At 39.4% G+C, this 27,473-nt stretch overlaps 1 protein-coding gene across 1 annotated transcript; it reads left to right on the forward strand.

Moving 5' to 3' along the window:
- Positions 1-27,473, forward strand: TXNRD3 (thioredoxin reductase 3). The gene is made up of 16 exons (XM_063426263.1): positions 1-236; positions 3,446-3,506; positions 6,696-6,805; positions 10,018-10,125; positions 13,010-13,082; positions 13,680-13,799; positions 15,546-15,688; positions 15,923-16,038; positions 17,673-17,898; positions 18,457-18,549; positions 19,008-19,084; positions 19,711-19,867; positions 20,659-20,766; positions 22,151-22,246; positions 23,905-24,039; positions 26,055-27,473. The coding sequence occupies exons 1-16, from the start codon at positions 132-134 to the stop codon at positions 26,115-26,117; spliced, it is 1,791 nt and encodes a 596-aa protein (XP_063282333.1). The 5' UTR covers positions 1-131; the 3' UTR covers positions 26,118-27,473.

Raw genomic sequence — 27,473 nt, forward strand, 5'->3', positions numbered from 1 at the left:
GCGGGGTTAAACTAAGCCGGCGAAGGATTGCCTGGCGGGAAGGCGCTGCGGAAGCAGTAGATGGTGGCCGAGTGCGGACATAGCGAGTCACTTCCATTCTCTGTCCTGCTGCCACCCTCACGTCCGCGACCATGCCGCCCACCGGCCGAGAGCAGCTGAAAGGCCGGGTCCAGGAGCTCATCGACAGCAACCATGTCATGGTGTTCAGCAAGAGCTTTTGCCCCTTCTGCATCCGGGTAAAGCATGGAGGGCTCATGGCTGGCTGGGGGTAATGGGGTGTCTATGGGGGGGGGGATGGGATTTGTGATGGGCAGGATGGTATAAGTCTAGGAATAGGCAGCCATTGTTAATCCAACTCCCATGACAGGCAGCCGTTCTCATCACATAGTATGCCAAGCTCAGACATGCCTGGCTGCTAGAGGTGGAGGGCCACATGGGGTTTCGTTTCTTTCATCTTGGAGGCTTTGTTTTAATTAACTCTTCTAGCACCTTGGGGATCCATTGTTGGCTATGCTTATAGTGCTGTTGTAAGAGGAGTATGTCTAAAATTGTTCCAGATATGCCTGCCTGCTGTGCCATCTACTAATTTTGTTACGGATGTTTAAATATGCAGAGTTTGTGTGCTATAATTTTAGATCTCTTTCCTGCTCTTGGTGTCCATTCCATCCCCTGTTTGTGTTTGTGGAAAAAACATAAATAATGAATGTGCTGATGTGTTCCCTTGTGCTCCATATATGTGTGGTCATGTGCACCATATTGTGGATATATGAAGAGGCAAACATATGACCAAAAGTACTTTGGTTTATGTTCCCTGATTTTCATAGAGGAAATATTTTGCTCTATTTAATGGATGTTCTCTGAAGTGACACATTACCGTATTTATTCGAGTATAACGCGCAAAATTTTGTACCGATTTTTAATTTAAAATTAGGGGTGCGCGTTATACTTGAATAAATATTCGAGTGAGTGCTCCGATTATACCTCCCAGGACTGCCGGGCTCATTACAAGCCCGGTGTTCTATCAAAAAATCCTACCCCGTGAAAATTCCCTACCCTCGTCACTTCCGGTGACGCGGCCGCACCGGAAGTGACCCTCATCCAATGGAGGAGGAGGGTGTGCGCAACAACTAGGCTAGGTAGGGATTTTTCACGGGGTAGGAGAAATTAACGCCACAGTGCGCACGCGCGTCAATGTACTCCCGTCGGAGGTACAGCGCGCGTGCGCACTAGTGGCAAGGGAGCTCTTCACCAACCGCGCGTGCGCAGTATAGGGGTAGGGAATTTTGATGGCTATTAGCCCTGTGAGATCTCCCTACCCATATACTGCGCATGCGCGAACTATGATCGTCGGATTAAAGCCTCTCCCTGCTCCCAACACGCTCAGCCATCCAAGATTGAGGGTGAAGTATGGTGGGACGGTGGGTATTTATGTGCATTATATTGGGGGGGTCTGTGCAGACCCCCCCAATATAATGCACATTAACACCCACCGTCCCACCGAGATTTACACTTGGAAGCTGGAGGAGCTGCACGGAGGTGAGTAAACGCTTGCTGCCCGCCCCCCCAGGACCGCCGGGCTTGTAATGAGCCCGGCGGTCGGTATTATCTGAGCACCCACTCGAATATTTATTCGAGTATAACAAGCACCCTAATTTTAGATTAAAAATCAGTATAAAATTTTATACCGATTTTTAATCGAAAATTAGGGGTGCGCGTTATACACGTGTGCGCGTTATACTCGAATAAATACGGTAATTCGTTGTGAAATCATCAGTTCATGCTTAGGGTTCCGCCTTAAAATGTATGCTGAAACAGTACTTATTTGGTTTATTTTATTTGGGGATTTTTTTTTTTTTTTTTTTTTGTCAAAGACACTCTAACACTGACAAGATAAAAACAAAAACAAATTTTGACATGTGTGTCTACCTGTGTCAGTATGTGTATATACCAAGGTGTGTGGATCTGTCAGTATGTGTGTGTGTATGTATCAGACACACTGATACACACACTGACAGATATACTGTGGCGGAACACCTGGCACCCTAACTGAGTGCCCTCACCAATCAATGCTCCTAGTGCTCACCAAGTACTCCAAGCTCTCTACTAGACACCATCAGCACTGTAGTCCCCACTTCCAGCATTACAGCTTGGGTAGGGTCTCGCTGTCCTCTACCCACCCTGGGCCCAAGACCAGGATCCAGCTTCCAGTGGGTAGACCTCTCCTCCAAGAGAGTGTAGCAATATGCACTTAAAAGAGCAAGTGATTATACTCCCAGGGGAGTATAGTGATATAGAAACTCCCAGAGTGATACAGCCGTTCTCCCCCACACATGATATAAGACTCTATGTTGAGTGTAAGTAGGAACTCGTTTGTTGGTAGATACAACTGGCCTTATATGCAAGTCCCCTTGCATCGGCACTCCCCCCTGGACCTGAGAGTAAACCACAGCAGAAGCAAACACACGATTGCATTGGTTCTCAGATCCAGGACACTCCCATACATAATGAGAAAATCCCTCCCCTGTGCCTGGGAGATAATTGGATCAGGAACTGTACTAATATCTCCAGGCAGAAAAACACACATTTCAGCAGTACCCTGAAAATACCCCTAAAACCCATGGACATCCCACTAACGTTACGTCCCCCGATAGCCGATCTGGGTGACGAACATATCAAAAACTCACCCAGATTGATTCAGGATTTCCATGGAAGTCCATATTTTGACCGACCCCACGCGAGGCTCCTGTCCAAATGAGTTCCATGAATTCAGGCTTGTGCGGTCGGTCTCTTTCGGGAAAACCAAATATAGTCCAAAGTACCGAATGTAACAGTTCATGGGTGGATTCAGTCTATGCCTCTCGTTCGGGAGCTTGCTCCCAATGAATGCCGCTCTTCTCATAAGAACACAACCGAACATACTTGGAGTTGGAAGTCCCAGCGGTGTTTGCTCCGTCGAGTGTCCAATTATAGTTCCATGTACTCGACTACCAAACACCCCTGTATGTGATCGTGTCTAAAGATGGCTGCCGTCACGTGTTCGCACATACGAACGACAGCCAACCAGCTAACCACTTAGAAAGTTGCGGTTAAGGTGTTGATAGGGGTCAAGAGTCAACAAGCAGCACACGACTGTTCTGTGTGATCGGTCCGTTCGACAGTTCATTCGGTATACAAACAACATTAGTCGGTGTTTGGCAAGCCCAAAATACCGAACCATACAGCGCCACCCAAAGACTGCTAACCCCTGCAGTAACCTTTTAGTGTTTTAGTGTCTCTTTACTGCACCACTGCGACTTTTGGAGTCTTTGCCGAGATTTGTGTATTCTGTTTTTCTCATTTTTCTGGGCACCATTTGTTTTTATGGTCTTTGGGATATTACCATATTGCCAGGCTGCTTGTTTTTATTGGGAAAGCATATCCTTTAACAAACTTTGTATTTTCACAGGTTAAAGAACTTTTCACATCGCTAGGCAGAGAATACAATGCTCTTGAACTTGATGAATGTGGTAAGTTTTCTATACCGAAATACGTTCTTATGAAGCAAGTGTTATGCTGCCGTACACTAATTCAGTGCTTTTTTTTTGAGAAGTATTGTATTGGTAGAGTGTGTGCAGTTGCCACCCATGCCATAGGTCTGTGTTGCTTCTCTATGAAAAGCATCAGATTGAACTGGAGAATATTATTGCGTGTTGATTATCTCGCAGTGGATCAATGAGGAGATGGCGGTAGAGTATCCATGTGTTCTATACTATTGAAAAGTTTAGCAACCAAATTCTATCACCTAAAATATTAACTGTCTACATGAAATATTGGTCAGAAACATTAAATGACTATAGTACATACTGCATGCACAGAATATTACAAACTACAGGTAAAATGGTTACAAATCTATAGTAATACATGAGAATGTTGGCAATCCAGGAATACAGGAGGTGGAGTATCTTCCAGCTTCAGTCAGTACCTGAGAGTGGTAGGTGTTTCACTGCAGGATGGAAAATGCAGTCTTTCACTGAGTTGAGTGAGGCCTGTGGTTATGGTGCCTGGAGTGCCCTTACACCAGTCCCAGTGTCAATAATAAGTACACTGAAGAGGTAATGGTGCCTGGAGTGTTCTTTTAAAAATACGTAATCTATTTATTTTAATTACAGCAATAGGCTGCAGTAATTTTAAATAAAGGGACACTATAGTCACCAGAACAACTACAGCTGATTGCATTTGTTCTGGTGAGTAGAATCATTTCCTTCAGGCTTTTTGCAGTAAACACTATTTTCAGAGAAAATGCAGTGTTTACATTACAGCCTAGGGATAACTTCACTGGCCACTCCTGAGATGGCTGCTAGAGGTGCTTTCTGGGGCAGTGCTGCACAGTAAGCAGCACTGCCATTCAGTGTCTCCACCCTCTGCATGCAGACACTGAACTTTCCTCATAGAGATGGATTGATTCAATTCATCTCTATGAGAAGATGCTGACTGGTCACGGCTGTGTTTGACTTGCGCTGGCTTTGGCTGTGATCTGCCTCCTTGACAGTCTTGGCCAATCCTATAGGGAAGCATTGTGATTGGCTCAGACCACCATTTCTGATTATGTTGGCAGACCAGCAGCTGCAGACTTGAATACAAGTAAGATTTTAAAAATTTTGGGGGCACCAGGGGGGCTACATGGTGGTTTTAACACTATAGGGTCATAAATACACAATTGTCTTCCTGTCCCTATAGTGTGCCTTTTAAAAGGGACACATTTAAAATATATATATTTTTTTAATGCTCAAGCGCTCCTGTTTATTTAGTCTTAAAAGAATACTATAAGCATCAAAATATCTTTAACTTAATTAACCCCTTAAGGACACATAACATGTGTGACATGTCATGATTCCCTTTTATTCCAGAAGTTTGGTCCTTAAGGGGTTAAGCAGTTTGGGTGTATAGCTCTTGTCCACTGTTCAATTACCTGCTATTTAGGAGTTAAAGGGATTCTACAGTGACAGGAAAACAAAGCAGGGGTTTAAACTTCTTCAGCCACTTACGTGAATCCAGCACCGATGTCCCTTGGTGCTGGGTCAGGCTCCAACAGCAGCGGAGACCTAATGCGCATGCGTGTCAATGGCCTCCATCGAATTAGGATTTCCTCATAGGCAATTTTAATCTCCCACAAGAGGCTCCTACAAGATCTGTGCATGATACAAGACATATTTTTTTTAATTAAACTATGCAATAGAGGTAGTTTAAACATTGGGTCTCATTTTACAGGGAGTGTTTAGGAAAGCTGTGCAAGTTACATGCAGGGAGTTGGGACTAGGGCTGCATATACAAAGTGATTTTACTCCTAAATGGCAGAGAATTGAGGAAGGATGGGAAGGATCTATATACCAAAACCACTTTATTAAGCTAAAGTTGTTTTGGTTACTAATCTCTCAAGTCACTCTATCCCCCCACACTTTCAGGGATTCTGAAATGTATACTTTAGGGCTCAACTCAATACAGATGTATCTTTCCTGATTTTTTTTTTTTTTTTTTTTAACCATTCCTAATGAAACCGTGTGATGACCTTCGATATCCTTTCTTTTGTATTCTAAGTTTCTTACTAACTGGTCAAATATTATATGATTGACCTGTTGTATGCATACAAGAGAGTGTTGGTGTAGGACAGCTGTGTTATGACATAATTGTGGCAGTTTGTTTTTCCTCTCCACTCTGTTTTTATATTTTCTATGTGTTCATTGTAAATCATGCTGCTTATCAAAGGAAAGGAAAATAGCTAATTATCTAGTGCATGTAGTCATGGTGGCTCAAACTCGCCAGTCCATGTAGCAATAAAATTAGTTTATTCACTAAAGTGAACAGTATTTCAAGGTGAATTTCAAATTAAACGCTAAAATAGCGGAATATAAAAAAACTGTCCAGTTTAGGTGTGCTTCCAGTTCAATTACTTTTGCCTTAGACCATTCTTTGCATTCAGGATAATTCTCACTTTAATACCACTGTTTAAAGGGACCCTGCAGACAGAGCACTTTAGCTTAGAGAGTGTGTTCTTTGGGCAGCAATGTTGCTTTAATGTTTTATTTAATGCCTTTTGTAAAGATGTAATTAAATGCCTTTTGTAAAGATGTCTTTAATCACTACTTAGTCTACATTATGCATTCTATTAAAATATGGAAGCTAGTAAAAAGGAAAAAAAGGTTTTGCCCTACCAAATGCTATTTCCAAGGTTTCTAGTAATACTTATTTTTTTATTTTTTATATATAACAGAAATTGTACTAAGCTTTACAGCTATTTGGGTATTGCTCTGCATTTCTAGCATTTTCACCAGTCAGATCAGTTTGAAGTGGATATGCTGCTTATGTGACTTAGTTTAAATAGGACAGGGGCATGCAAATACTGGTATTTCTAACTTGAAACAAATGGGATCTAAACACACGTTGTTGCTGTGCTACTTCTATAAGTTTCTGAGTGAGAACAGTGATTGTATTTTACCTCTCGGCCACTTGGTAATTTAATCGGGTGACAGGAGGCAAAGTGGAACCCAAATGGGTAATACGGAAGGTGCTTCTAAGAAATCAGGGTCACCCGTTTCTTATTCTGTTGTTCACAAATCTGGTAATTTTATTTGGACACTGTTTGTAATGAAGCTATCTTGTTAGATTCACCATATTTTCAACAAACTGTACTGATCTGTACTGTGTGTTTTGCATTTTAGACGATGGCAGTGATATTCAAGAAGTCCTTCACGAACTTACCGGGCAGAAAACTGTCCCTAATGTTTTTGTTAATAAAACCCACTTAGGCGGCTGTGATAAAACACTTCAGGTAAAATCCACTTCTGAGTGAAAAGCGTCTGAAACCATTTGCGACACCTTGAGATGTTTGTCTTCGGTCTTATGACTAACTGTTAACATTGTTGTATGTGACTATTTCTTAAGCAAAGATATTTTTGTAGTTATATGGAAATCATACATTTTATAGAATTCCATCTACTCATGTGCCGCCAGTAACATTATCTAACTGTTGTGGATTCCGGGTCTAAGCAGCCCTTGTTATAACCATTGGTGCTTTATTTTTTTTTGAAAATTCCAAGCACCATAATCACTACAGTGCAGTTGACCCTTTATCTTGGGCTCCGCTTCCTGCCTCTCATTTTTCCGTACGGAGAGCTAGAAGCTCCTGCTAAGAGCTTCCATGAGCTCTTCTGAGCCAATGATCTGCAGTGCTGGGTTTAGCGAGAGATTTCAGGCTGCAGAAAAGCAGGGAATGTAGTTACACTATTGGCAGAAGGTTTGACCACTTAAAATTGCAGCGTGCAGTAGTGGTTGTGGTGCTTTGAGTGCTTCAATAATTGTTCTTGCAAATTTCTCCTTCTATTAAGTGTGCAGCTAGCATACATATAACTCCTGTAATGGCATTTCACTATATGAGCAGCCCTCAAGTCATAAAATCTAAAGTGTGTGTGTGTGTGTGTATATTCAATCTCTTTTAACAGGTGTAGCTCAGTCCTGTATAGATTAGACTTAATGTATTGTATAACTGTCATATCCAAATTAAGTTTTCTTAGAAATGAAATTAACCGGTTACTCTTGCATGTTATCGATCTTGTGCAGATTTCACACTAATGCATATGCACAAAGGCCACCTGTAAAGAGCAGTTTCCAGGAAAAATAATAAAATAAGTAATATATACATATGCATGAATATATAAATTCATGGTGGTTTTTGTTTGTTTTTGGTTTTTTTGTATGTGAACACCAACGCTAGGACAAGTGAAGGGGCACACCTGTAACAGCAGCACTGCAAACTGTTTTTGGTTTTTTTTCTCGGAATATTGCAAGAGTTCGATTTTCAGAAACAACTTGGTTACTGATAAAACGCTTGATAAGAGCAAAGTCTACATTTGTTACTGGAGTCATCAGTGCAGGCGATTCAATTAGTGTGGTTTGCCCTTTATTTTTAGATGAAATGTACATGGATGGTGCATTTAGTACAACACTGGAATACTTTGTTTCATACGATTGTTAAACATTTTTTTGAAAAACAGAATTTTAGTATAACCCTGAAGTTGTCAATGAAAGTGCGGTTCTTGGCAACCCCATTTTCCTCCTAGCTTTTATGTGGTGTGCACCAAATTTGCAGATTTTAGTCTCTTTACGGGGCAATTACTCCTCATTGAGTGCTGCTTGACGCAAATCATTTACAGAAATGAGGCCAACAAATTGAACAGATTGAGACATTTATAAAAAATAAATTTCAATATCCGCTGGTTATGGCAGAGGTAATGTTAGTGTCCCATGACAAGATGGCCATGCCGGCTCAGACATAGCCCAGATTAACAAGGTCTCTGCCAGATGCTAGGGAACCAGGTCAATCTGGTAAGTGGGCTTCTGGAATAAACCATTCCTGGACATAAAGTGACAACCTAGACCTGCTTCACTGATACTACAACAGCAGGCCCAATAAGAGGGGCTACATGAAATATATGTTTAAACTATGGATGAATAAGAGACAATCATCTACACTAATACCAAAACAGCTAGTTACACAATGTTTCAACATAGTGAAGAGCAAACTAGTGCCACAGCTGAAATTAGGAGCACTCAGGGATGTAGCAACCAAAAGAAGAGTGGCTGCAGCAGATTCCAGGAGACATCTCTGAGATCTCTGTGTAGAGGAGGGCAGTTCTAGGAACATTTGAGATCTTCGCTCTTCTAGGAACATTTTAGATACTGAGCAAAATCCTTATTTTCCCAGGCCACTGGTAGGTGACCTGAGAATGAGGAATACACAAACCACCTAGAGGGGGTGAGAAAAAAAGTATATAATATGGTAAGTCAAAGCAGTTGCTTTGGTCTTTCAGTATGTTACATCTCCCCAAGAAGTTGATCTGCAGCCCTGAGGTTGAAACAGTGGAGTGTATTCACCAAATGCCACATGGTACCCATATAGCTGCTGAATGTGGTTGTGTTGTCACAGTGTGGCTGTTTAACTCATTTTACAAAAGGCAAATGTGGTTATTTAAGTTCAGATACTTGTTGACCCAGCTATTCACAATCTGCTGAACTGCACTTTGAGTTTTTCCAATTTCGCTGATATAGACCAGGGAAGTGTTTCTAAAATTCTAAGTCTATGTGATGCACTTATATAAGAGGATGTTTTTGGGTAGCAACAATGAGATATATCTGAAAAGAGAAGGTATCCATTCAGCTCAATTTTGTTCGCTTGTGAATACAGTGAAATGACAACTAAATGCAGGAGAAATTAGCAAAAACAAACAGACCCTAAGGTATTTATGGTTTAAAGGACCACTATAGGCACCCAGACCACTTCAGCTCAATGAAGTAATCTGGGTGCCAGGTCCCTCTAGTTTTAACTCTGCAGCTGAAAACATAGCAGTTTCAGAGAGGGTTAATCCAGCCTCTAGTGGCTGTCTCACTGACAGCCGCTAGAGGCGCTTCCGCAATTCCATAGGAAAGCATTGAGTAATGCTTTCATATGGGCTGTTTGAATGCTGGACGTCCATAGGAAAGCATTGAGTAATGCTTTCATATAGGCTGTTTGAATGCGCACGCGGCTCTTGCGCATTCAGATCTGACGTTGACGGCGGGTGGAGAGTTCCCCAGCTCAGAGGGAGCCCGGTGCTGGAGAAAAGTAAGTGGCTGAACGGGTTTTAACCCATTCATCCCAGCAGGAGGGTGGGGGGGACCTAATGACCCTATAGTGCCAGGAAAACGAGTTTGTTTTCCTGGCACTATAGTGCTCCTTTAATGTAAGGGTATCTTTGGCACCCCATAGGCTTGAGAGCTTGCTCCGTGTTGGTCATTATTTTGATAGGTTGTAACCCCTTCTGGTGCTTCTGTTTTGACTTATAAAAGGTGTTCGCTTTCCACATACAGACTTGTGTTTTTTTGTTTTGTTTTTTTGTTCCATTTTCTTTTAAAAGTTTACTTTTTCTTTACATCTGTATGTGCAAAATGTTTCTGACTGCACAGACCTGTAGCTTTTTTTTTTATATAACTATTTCTTTGTTACAGGCTCACCAGGATGGAACCTTGGGGAAATTATTGGATGAAAACCATCTAAAGTATGATTATGATCTTATAATCATTGGTGGTGGCTCTGGAGGACTGGCATGTTCAAAGGTACAGTATGTGTAATTTATATTGTACTTCACCCTACCTGCCCTTGCTGTTATTTATTAGAACTTGATTTGGGAGTAGACAGGTGTTTTTTCAAATTTGAAAACAGACATTAATTCTTTATTGCTACATTGTTTCTGGGAACCCAGCAACTATGTAAATCTTAGTTTAAGAAACGCACTTTGTACCAATCCAAACACAAACCTAATATCCTCATACATAGCATTTCGTGCCTTGATTTTGTGTTTTCTAGTTTGTGCTGGTTGAATGTTAACTGTTTTCAAGCCCAACAATGTTGAAACTCTCACAATAATTATGGATTTGCCTACTCCTTAAAGGATTTAAACTCACAAGAGCAGTAACCATATCAGAGCATTGTCTGAATAAACTAACATTAATGTGATTCCAGGTTTCCCTTCTGTACAGTGATTATTACTTTGAAATATTGTTGAGCTTGCTTGTAACATAGGAGTTTGAATTGTGGATAGACTGTGCTGTCTCCTTGCTTAATCTGATATCTGGCATCCTTATTTTAGTATGTCCATTCACCTCTGATCACGCTTAGCAATATTGTACTGGTCCATCATGGGTGCTGAAATGAAGTGGCTCAATATCTGCTGTTTGTTTACAGCTGTCTCTCTAAATGTTGACCATTAACCACCGTCAGCGGTAAAACGTGCGTTTGGACCGCTGACGGTCCTGAACCGTCATAACGGTCTGGGGCTACTTACCTGATCGCCGTCGGTCCCACGGCGGCGATCAGTGCTCCACCCGGTCCAGGGGGGTTGCCTGTCTGCCCGGGCAGTCCCCCCTCGGCAGATCAGGACCCCACGGCCATGTGATCACTCGATCACATGACCGCAATAGGTGTCTGTGTATCTGCCTGCAGGGGGACTGTCTGTGCTGACAGGCAGTCTCCCTGCAAGTGAAAAATCAAAAAAATAAAGTGTAAAAAAAATAAATAAAATAAATGTGTGTGTGTGTATATATGTATATGTGTATATATATGTATATATATATATATATATATATATATATATATATATATATTATCTATATATAATATATGTATATGTATCATATATATATATAATGTCATATTAAGTGTATTTTTATATTTATATATACGTATATTAATATAAAAATACACTTGTATTTAAATTACACACGAATATATACAATATATATAATTGCTAAATATATGGTATATATATATTATTATAAAGTACAAATAATGTTAATAAAAATAAATAAAAATAATTTTTAATTAAAAAAAATATTTATATATGCAATTTTATTCTAACAGTATTTTGATATAAATATATATATATATATATATATATATCTCAAAATACATTTAGAATGTAATGATATATATCTATGTATAAATAAAAACAATACGAAATATACATATGTCCATATACATAATTACATAAATAATTTCATAAATATACACGTAGACGTCAAATATATAAATATGTATATATATAAAAATTCTACATGTGTATTTATGTAATATTTTTACCTAATTAAGTAATTTTAATGATTGCAATTTGAGGGACCTGCCTGCCAACCCAGGCCGAAAGTCCAGATAATTTAATTTGCTAGCACTGTGTTTAACCCTGTAACTTTCTATGACACCCTAAAACCTGTACATGGGGGTACTGTTTTACTCGGGAGACTTCGCTGAACACAAATATTAGTGTTTCAAAACAGTAAAACATATCACAGCGATGATATTGTCAGTGAAAGTGAAGTTTTTTGCATTTTTCACACACAAACAGCACTTTCACTGAGGATATTATTGCTGTGATACATTTTACTGTTCTGATACACTAATATTTGTGTTCAGCGAAGTCTCCTGAGTATAACAGTACCCCACATGTAGAGGTTTTATAGTGTTTGTGAAAGTTACAGGGTCAAATATAAGGCTTGATTTTACTTTTATTTTTTATTTTTTTATTGAAATTTGTCGGATTGGTTAGGTTGCCTTTGAGAGCGTATGGTAGCCAAGGAATGAGAATTAGCCCCATGATGGCATACCATTTGCAAAAGAAGACAACCCAAGGTATTGCAAATGGGGTATGTTCAGCCTTTTTTAGTAGCCACTTAGTCACAAACACCAGCCAAAGTTAGCGTTTCTTGCATTTTTAACACGCAAACAAACATAAATGCTAACTTTGGCCAGTGTTTGTGACTAAGTGGCTACTAAAAAAAACTGGACATACCCAATTTTGAATACCCTGGGTTGTCTACTTTAAAAAAATATGTACATGTTAGGTGTGTTTCGGGGATTTATGACAGATAACGGTGTTACAAGGTCACTATTGATACATTTAAAATATATATATATATATTGAAACAGCAATTTCCTACTTGTATTTATAGGCCTATAACTTGCAAAATAAAGCATGTAAACACTGGGTGTTTTTAAACTCTGGACAAAATTTTTAATCTATTTAGCAGTTTTTTTCATTAGCTTTTGTAGATAAGTAAAAGACTTTTCAAGTAAAAGTCCAAAAACATGTTTTTTGTTTTTTTTTAATTTTTCACCATATTTTTTTTTTTTTTTTTTAAATACAATATATGACATAATACAAATAATGGTATGTAAAGAAAGCCCCTTTTGTCCTGAAAAAAACAATATATAACTTGTATGGGAACCGTAAATGAGAGAGCGGAAAATTTCAGCTAAACACAAACACCACAAAAGTGTTAAAACTGCTCTGGTCCTTAACGTACAAACATCGCAAAAACAGGCCGGTCCTTAAGGGGTTAACAGTATGCGGCATGATGCCTCCGAACCTAGTTCTGCTTGTTGATTTAAAAAAAAAAAAAAAAATACTTGTTGAGATTTAATTTTCTTTTGTTTCTCTTGTTTGCATAGGAAGCAGCTGCCCTGGGGAAAAAGGTCATGGTTCTAGATTATGTTGTACCCACACCTCTTGGAACTTCATGGGGTAGGTAAACACTACTTTTCCAGGATGGTTAAACTGTTTTTTGATCTATAAGTCTTCTTTATTATCTAGTTCTTGATGTGAATGTGAAAAGTTTTTTTTAATACTTTTAATTAAGTTCAGTTGACTGGGAAGCCCGCTTTCAACACAACCTTGTACAGCAGATGCAAGAATACAGTGGCTGCCAGTGAGGCGTAATCAAGTGATCTCTGCTGCACAGGCTTGTTTTTTGTATTGTATTTAGAATGCAACCTGACAAGTGTGGCAGATGGTATTTGTGAGGAGGAAATAACTCTGTTTTGTGGCCCCATATAAAATGCTTAACATTTCCAAGGTTTCAGTTGATGATATAGGTTGTTCATGAGTCATTCCTCCCACAATCTTTTTTGCAGTAGTAGAAAGCACTATACTCTTTGGTTCTATGCTGGAACAGATTAAGTTAACAAGTTGATTTTTGGCAATACATTTTCTGGAATTCCAACATGTTAATGTATTGGTGATTACTATACCTTTCACTCATTACTGCTGGCTTCTTGTTCCATTTCCTACTGCATATATCTCATTTACATATGTATTTTTTTTCCATTCAATCTTTTGTAGGACTTGGTGGCACCTGTGTTAATGTTGGATGCATTCCCAAGAAATTAATGCATCAAGCTGCAATCCTAGGACACGCCCTTAAAGATTCCAGGAAGTTTGGATGGGAATATGAAGAAAATGGTAAATTTTAGCTATTCAATCTCAGGATGAACATAATGTTCCTTTTGCAATAATGGGAACCCAATCTTGGGTCCTGACCTAGAGTTTAAAGCCACTTTCCTATATATAGGCTATGTCCCCCCTTTTCATATAAACATGATTTAAGTCATATTTCTTATTATTAAATTAATTTCATATGGTATCATGCATATATCACTGTCTGGCAAGTAGCACTATCACTTTGAAACCTTTGCATTGTCCAAGTGGAATCAGTGTTTACAATTATTGGGTTAAGTTCACAGTGGGGATACATTAATTATGTGGACACATGGTTTGTATTATTTGTAAGAGGTCATAAGATTTAAAGGTTTAGGCTTAGAGTACTTCATTTTGGGACTAAGGAAAGAGTTTGTGTAGGTTTTAGAATGGGTTAAATTTGGGGTTAGGCAAAAAGGGTTGTTTAGGATACAAGCACCTGGCGTTGGATGGGTTATTTGCAAAGTACTTGCCTTCCTATGATTGATAGTACAGCTTTAGCAACTGTTATACAGTGTGCATCACTCAATGCTGTCCCTGCATGGCACTTCCTTTGTGAAAGACTGTTAGTGGGAAAATGGGGAGATGATCACTTCCTGTCCAACCTCACACACCGACACTGGGGGAGCTGGAACAGCAATGAGTTTTACACCCTCTGTACCTGTAGCTCTATCAAGCATAGAATGATGACTGGACTACAGAGGACACTGGCCGAGGCTCCTGGTTCCTATCTCCCCTCACCAGCCCAGCTAATCTCCAAAAAGGCACATTATAGGTGCCCCCTTGAGGAAAGCTGTCTGCATGAAGAATAATAAAATGGTTGTAGATTCTAAAACAAAGACAAAACCATACATATAGTTTTTTAACTGTGAGACATGGCAGTAATAGATTGCACTCACGAGATGGAAACTCAAGTATCGCCTGAAAGCCCAGAACAGGACTGCAATGGTCTGCTCTCCACCTTGGGTAGTAATGCATTGTCAGCAGGCAAAGGAACTTCAAAGGATGGAGTCAGGAATCGGGTACAAAATGGGTATTTATTAGGCACAAAGCGCCTGATTAAAAATATATAGTAAAAGCAAATACAAAAGTATAAATAAAATATATGTGGTGTCTGCAGGCAGTGCATACTCTGCCTAATGGGAAATCTGACACGGAAGGCACCGTTGTGAAGAAATGGAAAATGCCTAAATACTTTCTTTTGTATTTTTTACTCTAGATTGATTTGTAAAGAACTCAAATCTTGTTATTAAATCTTCCTCGTTAGAGCAACTTTGTATTTAAAGCACTTAAGTGACATCTGTGTGTTTAGAAGGGAAATCCTCGTTCTCTAAATGATGTTTAAAGCAATGGCATGGTACTCTACCAAACATTGAAAGGGACACTGTAGGCACTATCTGCTTAATCTCATTGAACTGGTTAGTGTCTGGAGTCCACTGGTGCCATGCTTTCAGGATTAAACAGTTTGTAATGTTTTCATGAAGCGATCCCTTCCACTCTTTCCTAGAACTAATGAGGTAATTGGACAGCTGTGCTTGGCTGGTGCCTATTGCCAGTATGAATGGCTATGACTACAAGCAAGTGTATAATCTCTGCCTTCCGCACACCTTAAGTAGGGAATGTACTGTAGGTGAACAGGGAGCCTTATTTAGTGTTGAACTTCTTATAAATGATTATACTATCATAACAAAGTGTGATGGTGTGAAACCCCATTCTATGTTTTGCTTTCAGTTCGACACAACTGGGATACCATGAGAGATGCAATCCAGAGCTACATTGGTTCCTTGAATTGGGGATACAGAGTTGCACTGCGTGACAAAAGCGTCCGATATGAAAATGCCTATGGAGAATTTGTTGAACAGCACAAAATAAAGGTTTGTGTGTGTTTTGTTTAACCCAATTAACAATTGGGTCATTTGCCTCTGCGGTTGATGGGAAGTTTAAGTACCAGCCTGTCTACATCGTTCAGTTTGATGCTAATTAGTGCAATGTTGGATCCTCTTTCTCATGTTTGTAGATAAACGTAGTCCTTGCATTTGTAATATTGCAGCCTGAATGGCTAATTTCTATTTTCATACAATATGCAATTTATTTATTTTTACAAATAGGCAACAAACAAGAGGGGGAAAGAGGCTTTCTACACAGCAGAGAAATTTGTAGTAGCAACTGGTGAGAGACCCCGATATTTGGGGATACCAGGTGATAAGGAATACTGCATTACAAGGTGAGAATCCAGTGGCAAGTTTTCATCTCTTTCCTGCAATAACTGTTAAAATTGTGCCATGCCCAATCAGGATATTAGAAATTTAATTTCACTATACGGGGTGTATTTATTGTTTTACCTTATTTTAATTTATTTTTATTATTAAATCATTAAAATTATCATTAGAAAATCTAGGCTCCCCTGTCCTTTCCTCCGTGTGTGGATTGATCACATTTTGGCATATCTATTTGGGATATGTATATAAGAATACAGTTGTGTGAGAGCTGTGTTGAGGGATTCATTGAGCTAATTAAGATTGATTTGAGGATTGATCAAGGGAGGTGGGGGAAAAGTTGAATGTCATCGATAAGCCTGGCAATGACATTATTGGTGTAAGACAGTTAATGGACGACACATCTTCAGTCTCTCACTCCATTCCTCACCAAGCATTTTTTTTTTTTTTTTTTTTTTTTTAATTGCATGTTGAATTAGAACTAGAACTTGCCTGGATGTAAAGCGAATCCTATGACCCTAACTAGTAGAGTGCTGACACCAGAAACCCATTGGTTGTTTTCTAGACAATCTGTTGTAAATGAGCAAATTTTTTAAAGTTTGGACTGAAGAGATGTTGAGGCATTAGAGCAATGGTTTCACTGAGAAGTTGGATTGAGTAATAATTGCATATTAAAGGGGCAGTCTTGGCACCATAAGCACTGCAGCCCACTTTAGTTTTAATTGAACTATCAGTCTGCTGGTATTGTCCTACTGTTAAAGGAACAGTCTTAAGCATCAAAACAACTTTAAAGAAGACTTTAAGAATGGGGGGAGGTGCAGGGGTTGTTTGTTTTTTTAGAAATTGAACAGCAATGGTGGAAATCTCAAGTAAGTTGAGTGGATGAGTTAAGAGTTCAGATCAGGATTGCAAACACTTTCTCTTAGCTGTAAAGCAAAAGGAAAATCCTCAAACATTATTATCTTATCTTATCAGTCGTGTCATAAAAATAGTTTAAATTCCTTTGGGGGGAGGGGCAGGCAAAAGTGGTGAAATTAACTTTTGGATTATGAGGAAAAAGCAGTAAATGTTGGGTAAGAGGTTAAAGGAACTTGTATTTTATTTATTATTTTTTTCTTCCTCCTTGTGCAAACTTGCAATAAATCTGGAATGCTTTGTTGCATTCTGTTTTTGCAGTTTTATTCACATATGCAACTTTATGCTATTGTACTATAAAGTCTCTCTTGGTTCATTGGCTGATAGCACCCATCTGATCGCTCTCGGCCAATGAGTAAAGCCCTGCACTGCCAGGCTTAGCTCAGAGCTGTAAACGTCCTGTTGACCGGAGGCGAGGAACAGACACCAAGTAAGTCAAACTAGTTAGTCTGCTTACCTTGGAGTGGGGTGCTTCTGTTGCCATAACCATTGCTGCATGCAAGTATGGTGTGTTCATTTCTAAGACAGCTGTTGGGTCTTGTTTATACATGGGTTAACATGACTGATGTGTCTTCAGAGTGAACCCTGAATAAGGTATGCCCACAATTCTTTGTCAACAAGGAGAGTACATTAACATTCTGTGCTATGTATTTGACAGGCGGTTTGGTTTGACACTTTATTTTATTAATTTGAAAAAGCTAATTTTTCCCTATTTCCATTTTTAAAGTGATGACCTGTTTTCCCTGCCCTACTGTCCTGGAAAGACACTAGTTGTTGGTGCGTCATATGTAGCTTTGGAGTGTGCCGGATTTCTTGCTGGTATCGGCTTGGATGTCACTGTCATGGTGCGATCTATATTCCTCCGTGGCTTTGACCAAGAGATGGCAAATAGAGCTGGAGATTACATGGAAACACATGGAGTGAAATTCATCAAACAATTTGTGCCTACTTCGGTATGAAACTGCTAGTTTGCAGCCTTCCCAAAGATTATTGAACTAATTTAACCTTTTCCTGATGATATCCCAAGACTTTTATTATATTCTGGTGAAGACCTTAAATAAGCTGAAAACTGACAATGGCTCGAGTAGCGTGCCTTTTAGTTCTTCCCTGCTAATCACTTATATAGATTCATAGCTGCTTAATCCATCTCACATGGGCAATTCAGATGTGAAATGCCAAGTGACTCCCTCTGCATGAGAAACAAACCCAGACAATCGCTACACCTTGCTGAGGAGGCCCAAAAATGGTCAAAAAGATTACCTGGGGTTGCTGAAGTTCTTGCGCAGAGGGAACTTTGCCGGCAATTCATATCTGGACTGCCCTTTTGGATGGAATTAGTATATGCCTGATTCTCTTAGTAAAGGCATAAGTGAGTTAAAACATGATTGAGACCAGAGTGTGTACTACTGAGCTTGTTTTGTATCCTGTTCTCATATTCTGTTTTTGCTTCAATACTTGAAATAATGTTTTTTTTACACTCCTTGTAATGTCACCATTGTCCTTTTATACAGATTGAATTGCTGGAGGAAGGAACTCCAGGAAAGCTAAAGGTTGTAGCAAAGTCAACAGAAGGCGACCATATTATTGAAGATGAATATAATACAGTAAGGATTCTTGTGTTACTTTTTGCTAATCTCAGAATTGGATGCAGAGACAAATTGTTAGTGTTCTATTGGTAACCATTCCAGATTACATTTCAAATTTGTCAAATTGACTAACTTATGCAGAGAAATATTTCCTTGCCTGACATTCTAAAAACATTCCCTGCCATTTGCTAGTCCATTTAGAGGCTGAGCTTCACATGGCTCGGCATATCACAGGAATCTGAAACCTGTGCCATATTGTGTTCAGGATTGGAGCATCATGGGTATTATTGGCTGCAACTGCTGGAATGGCAAACATCCACCATCACCCATCCCGGCATTGTGCTTGTGCTGTTTAAGCATTCTTTATTTTTTACATAAATAAGCAATTTGTGCAGGTAACTGCTTAGAAGAGTAAACATCCTTTGTGTCCCCCCTTTTTGTATCTAGTTTTAAGTAATACGTTTCTGTTCCTACAGGTGTTAATTGCAGTGGGGAGAGATGCGTGCACAAGAAACATTGGCCTAGAGAAGATTGGTGTTAAAATTAATGGAAAGTAAGTCGATTTGAATTTTCACCATATATAATGGGTTTTCAAAAGGATTCTGAATTAAAGAGCTTCTGGCTCCTCCTTTAAAATGTACATCTGTTTTTGGTATGTTTTATTTTTCTCATAAGGTTGTTTTTTTTTGTTTTTTTGCGTGGTGTGTTTAATGAGTAGATTGATATTTTTAATGGATGAATATACTATGACTGGGAAAAGCACAATACACCGCTTTGAATATAAAACATTGAGAGAACTGTTTGTATTTAGTGGTCTCAATGCCTTTTCAGATCAGATGAAAGCGATTTGCTAATTCTTTACATGGGCTCCTTCTGCCTCAAAACTATACACCTGTCATCACACAGAAAAGCAGGATATTTTTTTGCATGCTGGACTATCCAATACTTTTTTGCATTATTGTTTTCTGTAACGTTAACGTGCTAGTATTATAATTCACCTCCTCCCTATTAACACCAGTACACAGAGTTTTTGAAAAAGTACCCTGTTGTTAAGGGTAAGCTTTATTGAGTTCTTAGACATGTCCAAGCAAAACATCTATCTTTTGATTTATACAGATGGTATATTTTAATGATTGTGGAAAACACATTTCATTATCTACATGGTTTTTCTACCTCCAGGAATGGAAAAGTTCCTGTCAATGATGTGGAAGAAACAAACGTGCCTTATGTCTATGCTATTGGGGACATCTTGGATGGAAAGCTTGAGCTGACCCCAGTGGCAATCCAGGCAGGACGTCTTCTGGCCAGGAGGTTATATGGCGGCTCCACTTTGAAGGTAGTCTGTTGAAATATTTTATTGCTGTATCGAAACATGTCATGGGACAAAATTAAACGCTTTTTGACTTTGATTTTTTTTTTTTCTGGCAAAAAAATGTTTTTGTTTGGGAGCTCCCTGCCCTGGTTTTCATGTCTTAATTTTCGTATATCCATTCCATGGTCGTTACGGTTTCCTTTACTTTAACAATCTCCCAAGAATATATAATCCCTGGTTAAAGCAGGTGGGTCACTGCTGAAGGAGAACCAGGGTAATGCATTGACCAGTCAAGAACTTGTTTTTTATGCTTTATACTGCGTGATAGCAGGGGAGGGCAAGGGGGGAGCGTTCGATATTCATTGTGTGACTAGACTTGTTCACTGTGAATACTTCAGATTTAAATATTATAGAGTTCTGTACAGTAAAAAGGTTAAAAAAAATAAAAGTATAGATGTTTTGCAACTGGTTTAGACAAACACATTATTGAATGGTGATCAAAAGTGCCTGCAAAACACAGCATGTATTCAGAAAAGGAAATGTAAATGCTTTCTGCAATAGTCCCACCCAGCTCCACATGTAGTCTCCGTGATTGCGTGTGACCTTAATTCCCTGCAGGATGCCCACTGTGCTACAAGGAAAAGCCTACAGGAAATGGCAGTATGAGCATTCTGGCACCAGGGCTTATTTAGTCAAAGAAACCTATACTTTCAACCTTAAATGGTTAAATTGACCTATTTTAGAGCCACAACTACACTTGTCCCTCCACTTGTTTTCACATAATCTTACAGCCAAGGATGTTCTGTTTCTTGCAGTGTGATTACGTTAATGTTCCAACAACTGTGTTCACTCCTTTGGAATATGGCTGCTGTGGGTATGCAGAGGAGAAAGCCATTGAGCTTTATGGCCAGGAAAACCTTGAGGTAAGATCAGCTCTTGATAAAATGTTCACCCCAAACCCATTTCAATAATAATGTTAAGTCTGTCAGTGCCATAAAGTGCCCTATCATTCACTAGAAAATCAGAGCCTGTTCTGTTTAACTTAAAAAATGCATACAATCATTTACCCATGTTTATATGCTGATCAGCCACAAATATACCAAATGACGGGTGAAGTGAATAAAACTGGTTATATCGTTACAATGGCACCTGTCAAGGTGTGGGGTGTATTGGGCCGTAAGTGAAGTGAGTTGTTGCTTTTCATGAGTAAGTGACTTTTTTTACAAGGGCTATATAGTGATGGTTAGAAGACAGGATTGGAGCATTTACAAAATTGCAAGTCTTGTTGGGTGTTCCCAGTATGCAGTGGTTAATACCGATCAAATGTTGTGCAAAGGACAACCAGTGAACTTGCGTGAAGGTCATGGACACCCAAGCTTGTTGATGAATGTAGGGAGCGAAGGCTAGCCCATCTGGTCCGATCATGCAGAAGAGCTACTGTAGCTCAAATTGCTGAAAAACCTAATTCTGGCCAAAATAGAAAGGTGTCAACACACAGTGCATCACAAATTGTTGCGCATGGGGCTGTATAGCCGCAGACTTGACCCATGATGACCACTGCCAAAAGAGCCTTCAATGGGGATGTTAACATCAGAACTGGACCATGAAGCAGTGGCAAAAGGTTGCTTGGTCTGATGAATCTTTTTTTTTATTTTGTTTTTGGATCCGATGGATTGCTGGGTGCGTGTGGTTTTTTTTGTGGGTTTTTTCTTGGTGAAAAGCTGGGGTAGCAGGATGCTCTATGGGAAGAAGGCAGGCGGAGGAAGTGTTATGTTTTGCTGGGAAACCTTGAGTCCTGGCATTCATGTGGATGTTATGACATGCACCACCTACCTAGAGATTGTTGCATTCCACATACACCACTTCATGACACTGGTGTTCCCCCTAATAGCAGTGGACTCTGATGGCAAGGATAATACAGCCTGTCACAGTACAAAAATTGTTCCGGAATGGTTTAAGGAACCTGACTGTTTAAGGTGTTGTCTTGGCCTCCAAATTCTCCAGAGTTCAATCTGTGTGATGTGCTGGAACAACAAATCCAATCCATGGAGGCCCCACCTCGCAGCTTGCAATACTTAAAGGATTTAAAGGATCTGCTGGTAATGTCTTGGTGCCAGATACCATAGAACACATTCAGAAATCTTGTGGAGTCCATGCATCAACACATCAGAACTATTTTAACTGCACGAGGGGGTCCTACACAATATTAGGCTGATGGGTTTTAATGTTGTCTTATCAGTGTATATGCAATGCTTCACTCAGTGAAATGGATTGTTTGTATAATGGATTTTGTTTACCCTTTTTTAGGTTTACCATACACTCTTCTGGCCACTGGAGTTTACTGTTGCCAGTCGTGACAATAATACTTGTTTTGCAAAGATAATCTGCAACAAACTTGATAATGTGAGTTCACTGTGTACAGTTTTTGTATGCTTAATGGTGGGTGGCAAATTTAGACATTGTCAGGGTTAACTAAAGTGAGCATTCACCTTAAATTTGCACTGAATTGCAAAAATTCTCTTAAGTCTGCTATACTTACGGTCTGGCTACTCTGGCCTTAAATTTGAAAATCACTTTGCATTCACACTTTGGTTAATAATCCTGAACTGCATCTGTTAAATTAATTTTGTAAAGTTCACCAATGGGGATGCAGCCCAGAGAATATCTTGTGTAACTTAATCTTTATTTTACCCACCAGTTAAACCTGCTCTGCGACTGGTCACCTTTATATACACCTTTTATAATTACTCTTTAAGGCAGTGCAGCAGTATACCAATTTCCCTAGCCCCAAGGGGAATTCATACTTTTATTTACACGCTAGGCAAGTTCATCTAGCAGGCTCTCACTTATATCACTACCTAATATCAAGCTGAGTCATGTTAGACTGCTCACATGACATGATAGCCTAGACATGCAGAGGGTGGAGACACTGAATGTCAGTGCTGCACACTGCCCCAGGAAGAACCCTAGTAACCATCTGAGGTGTAGCCAGTAGATGTATCCTTAGGCTGTAATGTAAACACTGCATTTTCTCTGAAATAAAACCGTTTACTGCAAAAAGCCTGAAGGGAATGATTATACTCACCAGAACTACATTAAGCTGTAGTTGTTCTGATGACTATAGTGTCCCTTTTAACATTTCCAGTTCTCATATACAGAGAAGGGTAAATAAAAATAGTTAATGTATCATTTTACAAAATAGATTCCACTGTACTTCCATGGAAGTTACTATTGCATAACTTGTCCTCTTCTGTGGTAGGAACAGGATGTGTTAAAATACTCTGCAGTGGGCAATCTTTACAAAACACGGTTTCAAATATGTATTTAAGTATACCACTTCCCTTATAATAAAAGACTTTGCAAAGTCTAAAACCATAAATTTTGTCCACAAAATTGTTGGGGAATTTTGCATTTTACACACACACACACACTATGCCATCATGGGGGTAATTCTCATTCCTGGGCTACCATACGGTCTCAAAGGCAACATAACCAATTGGGCAAATTTCAATGTGTATAAACTTGGAAAGTTACAGGGTCAAATATAGCACGTACCATTTCTCAAACACCATAAAACCTGTTCATGGGGGTACTGTTGTACTCGTCACTGAATATAAATGTGTGATTTATTGCAATAAAAGCAAACTGTATTATGACATTGTCACATTGTCCTCACATTTTCTTAGAATGTATTAATTTAGAAATTGTTTCATATATGAATATTTGATGTGAAATGAAAGCCCTGTTAATCCTGAACAAAATATGTAATAATTGTGGGTGCACTTAATATGAAAGAGGCAAATTACGGTTGTAAAGATACAGGGTCAAATTCCAGGTTTTGTTTTGATCAGAACTTGTACAATGGCCTCCGTCCTTTAGGGGTTAAAAATGCTAGTTGTTTGCATGGCTAGCTAAATATGCTTTAATTAGAGCCAAGACGTCTGTTTATCAAAGGGAACTTTGTATTTCTTTGCTGTAGTTTGTTTGTCACACACTTGTATATAATCTGGGTACTTGTTTAATTCTAAGTTGCATCTAATTGTGTTTTATGATCTTGTCAGGATCGAGTCATTGGGTTCCATGTTTTGGGACCAAACGCTGGGGAGATCACACAAGGCTTTGGTGCTGCCATGAAGTGTGGTTTGACTAAAGAGAAATTGGATGAAACCATAGGCATCCACCCAACATGCGCGGAGGTGAGCAATCTAAAGAAATGTACAGAAAGTATATCCTTGTGTAGCTTCTTATGGTTTACTTTATACACTTTAAACAAGAATTTTGAGTTATTTCATTGTATAATGGTCTGTCATGGTGTAGAGATTTTAGATAAGTCATACCTTGCGACTTATTCACAAACTGTGCTTTTCACTAAACTGTATTTTTATTTAACTTTTTAAATTCTCAAAAGTATTGGGACACACCTTAATTATTGAATTCAGGTTTTTTCGGTCAGACCCATTGCCACAGGTGTATACAATCAAGCACCTAGCCATGCAGTCTGCATTTACAAACATTTGTGGGAAAAATTAGTCTTTCTGAAGCGTGGTACTATAATAGGATGACACCCTTGCAATAAGTCAGTTTGTGAAATTTCATCTGTCAGATATTCCATGGTCAACTGTAAGTAGTATTACTGAAAAAGTGTTTTGTACTAGCAGCAACTGGGCCATGAAATGCAAGTCTGCATAAAGTCAGAGCGGTGTCACATCTGAGGCACATGGTGCATAAGTCGCCAACTCTCTGCTGATTCCATAGCTGAAGAGTTCCAAACTTCTGCTGGCATTAATAACCGCACAAAAACTGTGTGATCGAGTAGTGTAAAGCACGCCAACACTGGCGTAGTGGAAACCTGTTTTGGGGAGTGACAGGGGAATGTTACCTGACTGCATTGTGGCAACTGTGAAGTTTGGAGGAGGGATAATGGTATTGGGCTGTTTTTCAGGGGTTGTGCATCAGTTTGGGAAAGGCCCTTTTCTGTTCCAGCATGGCATTGCCCTAGTGCACAAATCAGTCCATAAAGACATGGTTACATGAGTTTGGTATGGAAGAACTTAAAGGGACACTTCAGGCACCCAGAACACTTCTGCCTATTGAAGTGGTCTGGGTGCCAACTCCCACTACCCTTAACCCTGCAACTGTAAATATTGCAGTTTTCCTAAACTGCAATATTTACATTGCATGGTTAACTCCTCCTCTAGTGGCTGTCTAGTAGACAGCCACTAGAGGGCACTTCCTGATTTATAGCACAGATTTTCTGTGCTATAGCGTCGTTGGACGTCCTTGCGCTATGTGAAGACCTCCAGCGTTGCTGAAATCCCAATAGGAAAGCATTGAAAGCATCTTTCAATGCTTTCTTATGGGGAGGTCTGATGCGCGTGCACGGCATTGCTGCGCATGCGCATTGTCTCCCCCGCCGGATGACGGCTGGGGAGGAGCGTGGGCGGACCCTGAACCAGCGCCGAGGGACATCGGCGCTGGATAAAGGTAAGTCACTGAAGGGGTTTTAACCCCTTCAGCAACCTGGCATGCGGGGTGGGAGGGAGAGGGGACATGCCGTGCCAGGAAAATGAATTGTTTTCCTGGCACTAGTGTCCCTTTAACTGGCCTGCACAGAGCCTTGACCTCAAACCCCAACGAACACTATTGGGATGAACTGGAATGGTGATTGCAAACCAGGCCTTCTCATCCAATATCTGTTCCTGACCTCACAAATGTTCTACTGGATGAATGGGCAAAACTCCCTACAGAAATACTCCAAAATCTCGAATGCAATGTTATAACCGTCCCTGTTGGTGTACTGGCCAGGTGTCCCGATACTTTTGTCCATATAGTGAAACATTTTAAATTTCTTTCTAAACTAATCTTTCTAGTATGCATGTAAAAAGGAGAAAAAAAATACTGTGTTCATTCAGCAGCCTTAAACAGAAACTGGTTTTGCATGTTTGTAGGGTTTTGTCTTTTTGTTTGCATCTCAGTCAAACATTATATGATCTGCTCATTAGAGCCAGCCACCACATGTAGATATAAAGAACTAAAATTACAATAAATTAATCAATAATCAGTTGAGGTCTTGACATAATTGTTGGTACAGTTAATGAGTGAAAATGGGGGCAGTATTAATTAACTCTAGGAGTACTTCCCAGCTACATATAGATTTTCATAACTTTTTTTGATATTGCTCTCAATCTCTTTATTTCTGATACTTTTTCAGGTGTTTACAACCATGGATGTTACCAAATCTTCAGGAGGTGACATTACTCAAAAAGGCTGCTGAGGTTAAGCCCTGCTGTTCTCATTCCCTGGATTTTGTGCCTCTGTTGTTGGCCAACACAATATTTAAGTTACCTCAGGAAAAAACACAATTTTTCCTCTACTAGGGGACCTGCGACTCCTGTCAGGTTGATATACTAGTAGAACAATAAACTTAAGTTGGTGAAAACTCGTTGGCTAGCCCAGGGGTAGATGTTCGGGGCAAATAGAACAGCAGGGTAACTGCAAATTCCGGATCTGAACCAGCTTAAAGTGAATTGTCTTCTCAAACTGCTTTTTAATGAAGTCTTTACTCGTCACCTCTAATAGAGGAGAGTTCTGACCGATCACTTGGCTCAATCCGGATTTCATCTTCCAGCTCTCAACTAGGCATCTGGACCATATTTCCTCATGACTAAGCATGTCTGCTGACAGAGCAGCACTACAGTTCTTGTAGACTACTCATGATAATGTTGCCTGTCTCTGATTTTTGGTTTGGTTTTGTGTTTTTGTTCTTTACTCACCCCACTCCCTCTGCCCTCTTTCTACAGTTTTAGTGTAGTATATTACAAATGATTGTACATACAAGATATTTTGAGAAATGTTTGTGTATAGACTAGCCAAACATTCAGACATTAAGGATGCTGCTATTGCAGTGTGTATTGTATCTGCAACAAAGCTGGGCTAGAACTGCCTGGTTGACTTTTATTTATCTAGACCGAATCAAATGAAACGACAGGCTTTTCTGTATTTCACGTAAAATATCAAAAGTCAAAACTATGTTAGTCTCTAATTCTTAATCCTTTTGGTACCCCATGAAAGTGTGAATTGTACAGACTTGCGGAATTATTCCATAATGAAATAATTTAGTGGTTTGTTTTTTAATTGGTACTGTTTTTTTTTTAAAACTTCCTTTGGAAATGTTGCTGACTAGTTGATCAATGTTAAATACTTTATTTTCACTCCAGTAAGTTGGTTACACAGCCCTCAAAAGAGAAAGTAAGGTAACAGAATTATTTGTAAGTTTTATAAAGCCATTTTCTTCCTGTGCCATTAAATTTAGGGTTGTGCTTATCTTTCTCCTTCTCCCCCCTCCCCCCCATATTTCTCCTTACTTTAAAGCTTCACTCCAAACTCTCCCTGTAGTTTTGCTACATGATCAAGCTGTCACCTATTACTATATCATAAATAAGATTTTGGCTGCCCAGATCTGATGACAGGTTTACCAAATATTACTGCACCTTTTAAGACAAATGTTTTCTAAGCCATTCATCATTAGAAGTTGACATGTACCCTTTGGAAATAATGCAGACTCAAAACTTTGTACCCTGTTCTGCAATGTCTGTATCCAACGGATCAATAAAATACATTAACTTATTAA

The sequence above is a fragment of the Pelobates fuscus genome, chromosome 7 (assembly GCF_036172605.1).
Source record: "Pelobates fuscus isolate aPelFus1 chromosome 7, aPelFus1.pri, whole genome shotgun sequence".
Lineage (NCBI taxonomy): Eukaryota > Metazoa > Chordata > Amphibia > Anura > Pelobatidae > Pelobates > Pelobates fuscus.

Excerpts from the sequence above, each read along its gene's own strand:
- TXNRD3 (XM_063426263.1), top strand. The coding sequence starts at position 132 with ATGCCGCCCACCGGCCGAGAGCAGCTGAAAGGCCGGGTCCAGGAGCTC. Across the intron at positions 237-3,445 it reads TTTGCCCCTTCTGCATCCGG|GTTAAAGAACTTTTCACATC; the intron begins GTAAAGCATGGA and ends GTATTTTCACAG. Across the intron at positions 22,247-23,904 it reads TCTGCAACAAACTTGATAAT|GATCGAGTCATTGGGTTCCA; the intron begins GTGAGTTCACTG and ends TGATCTTGTCAG.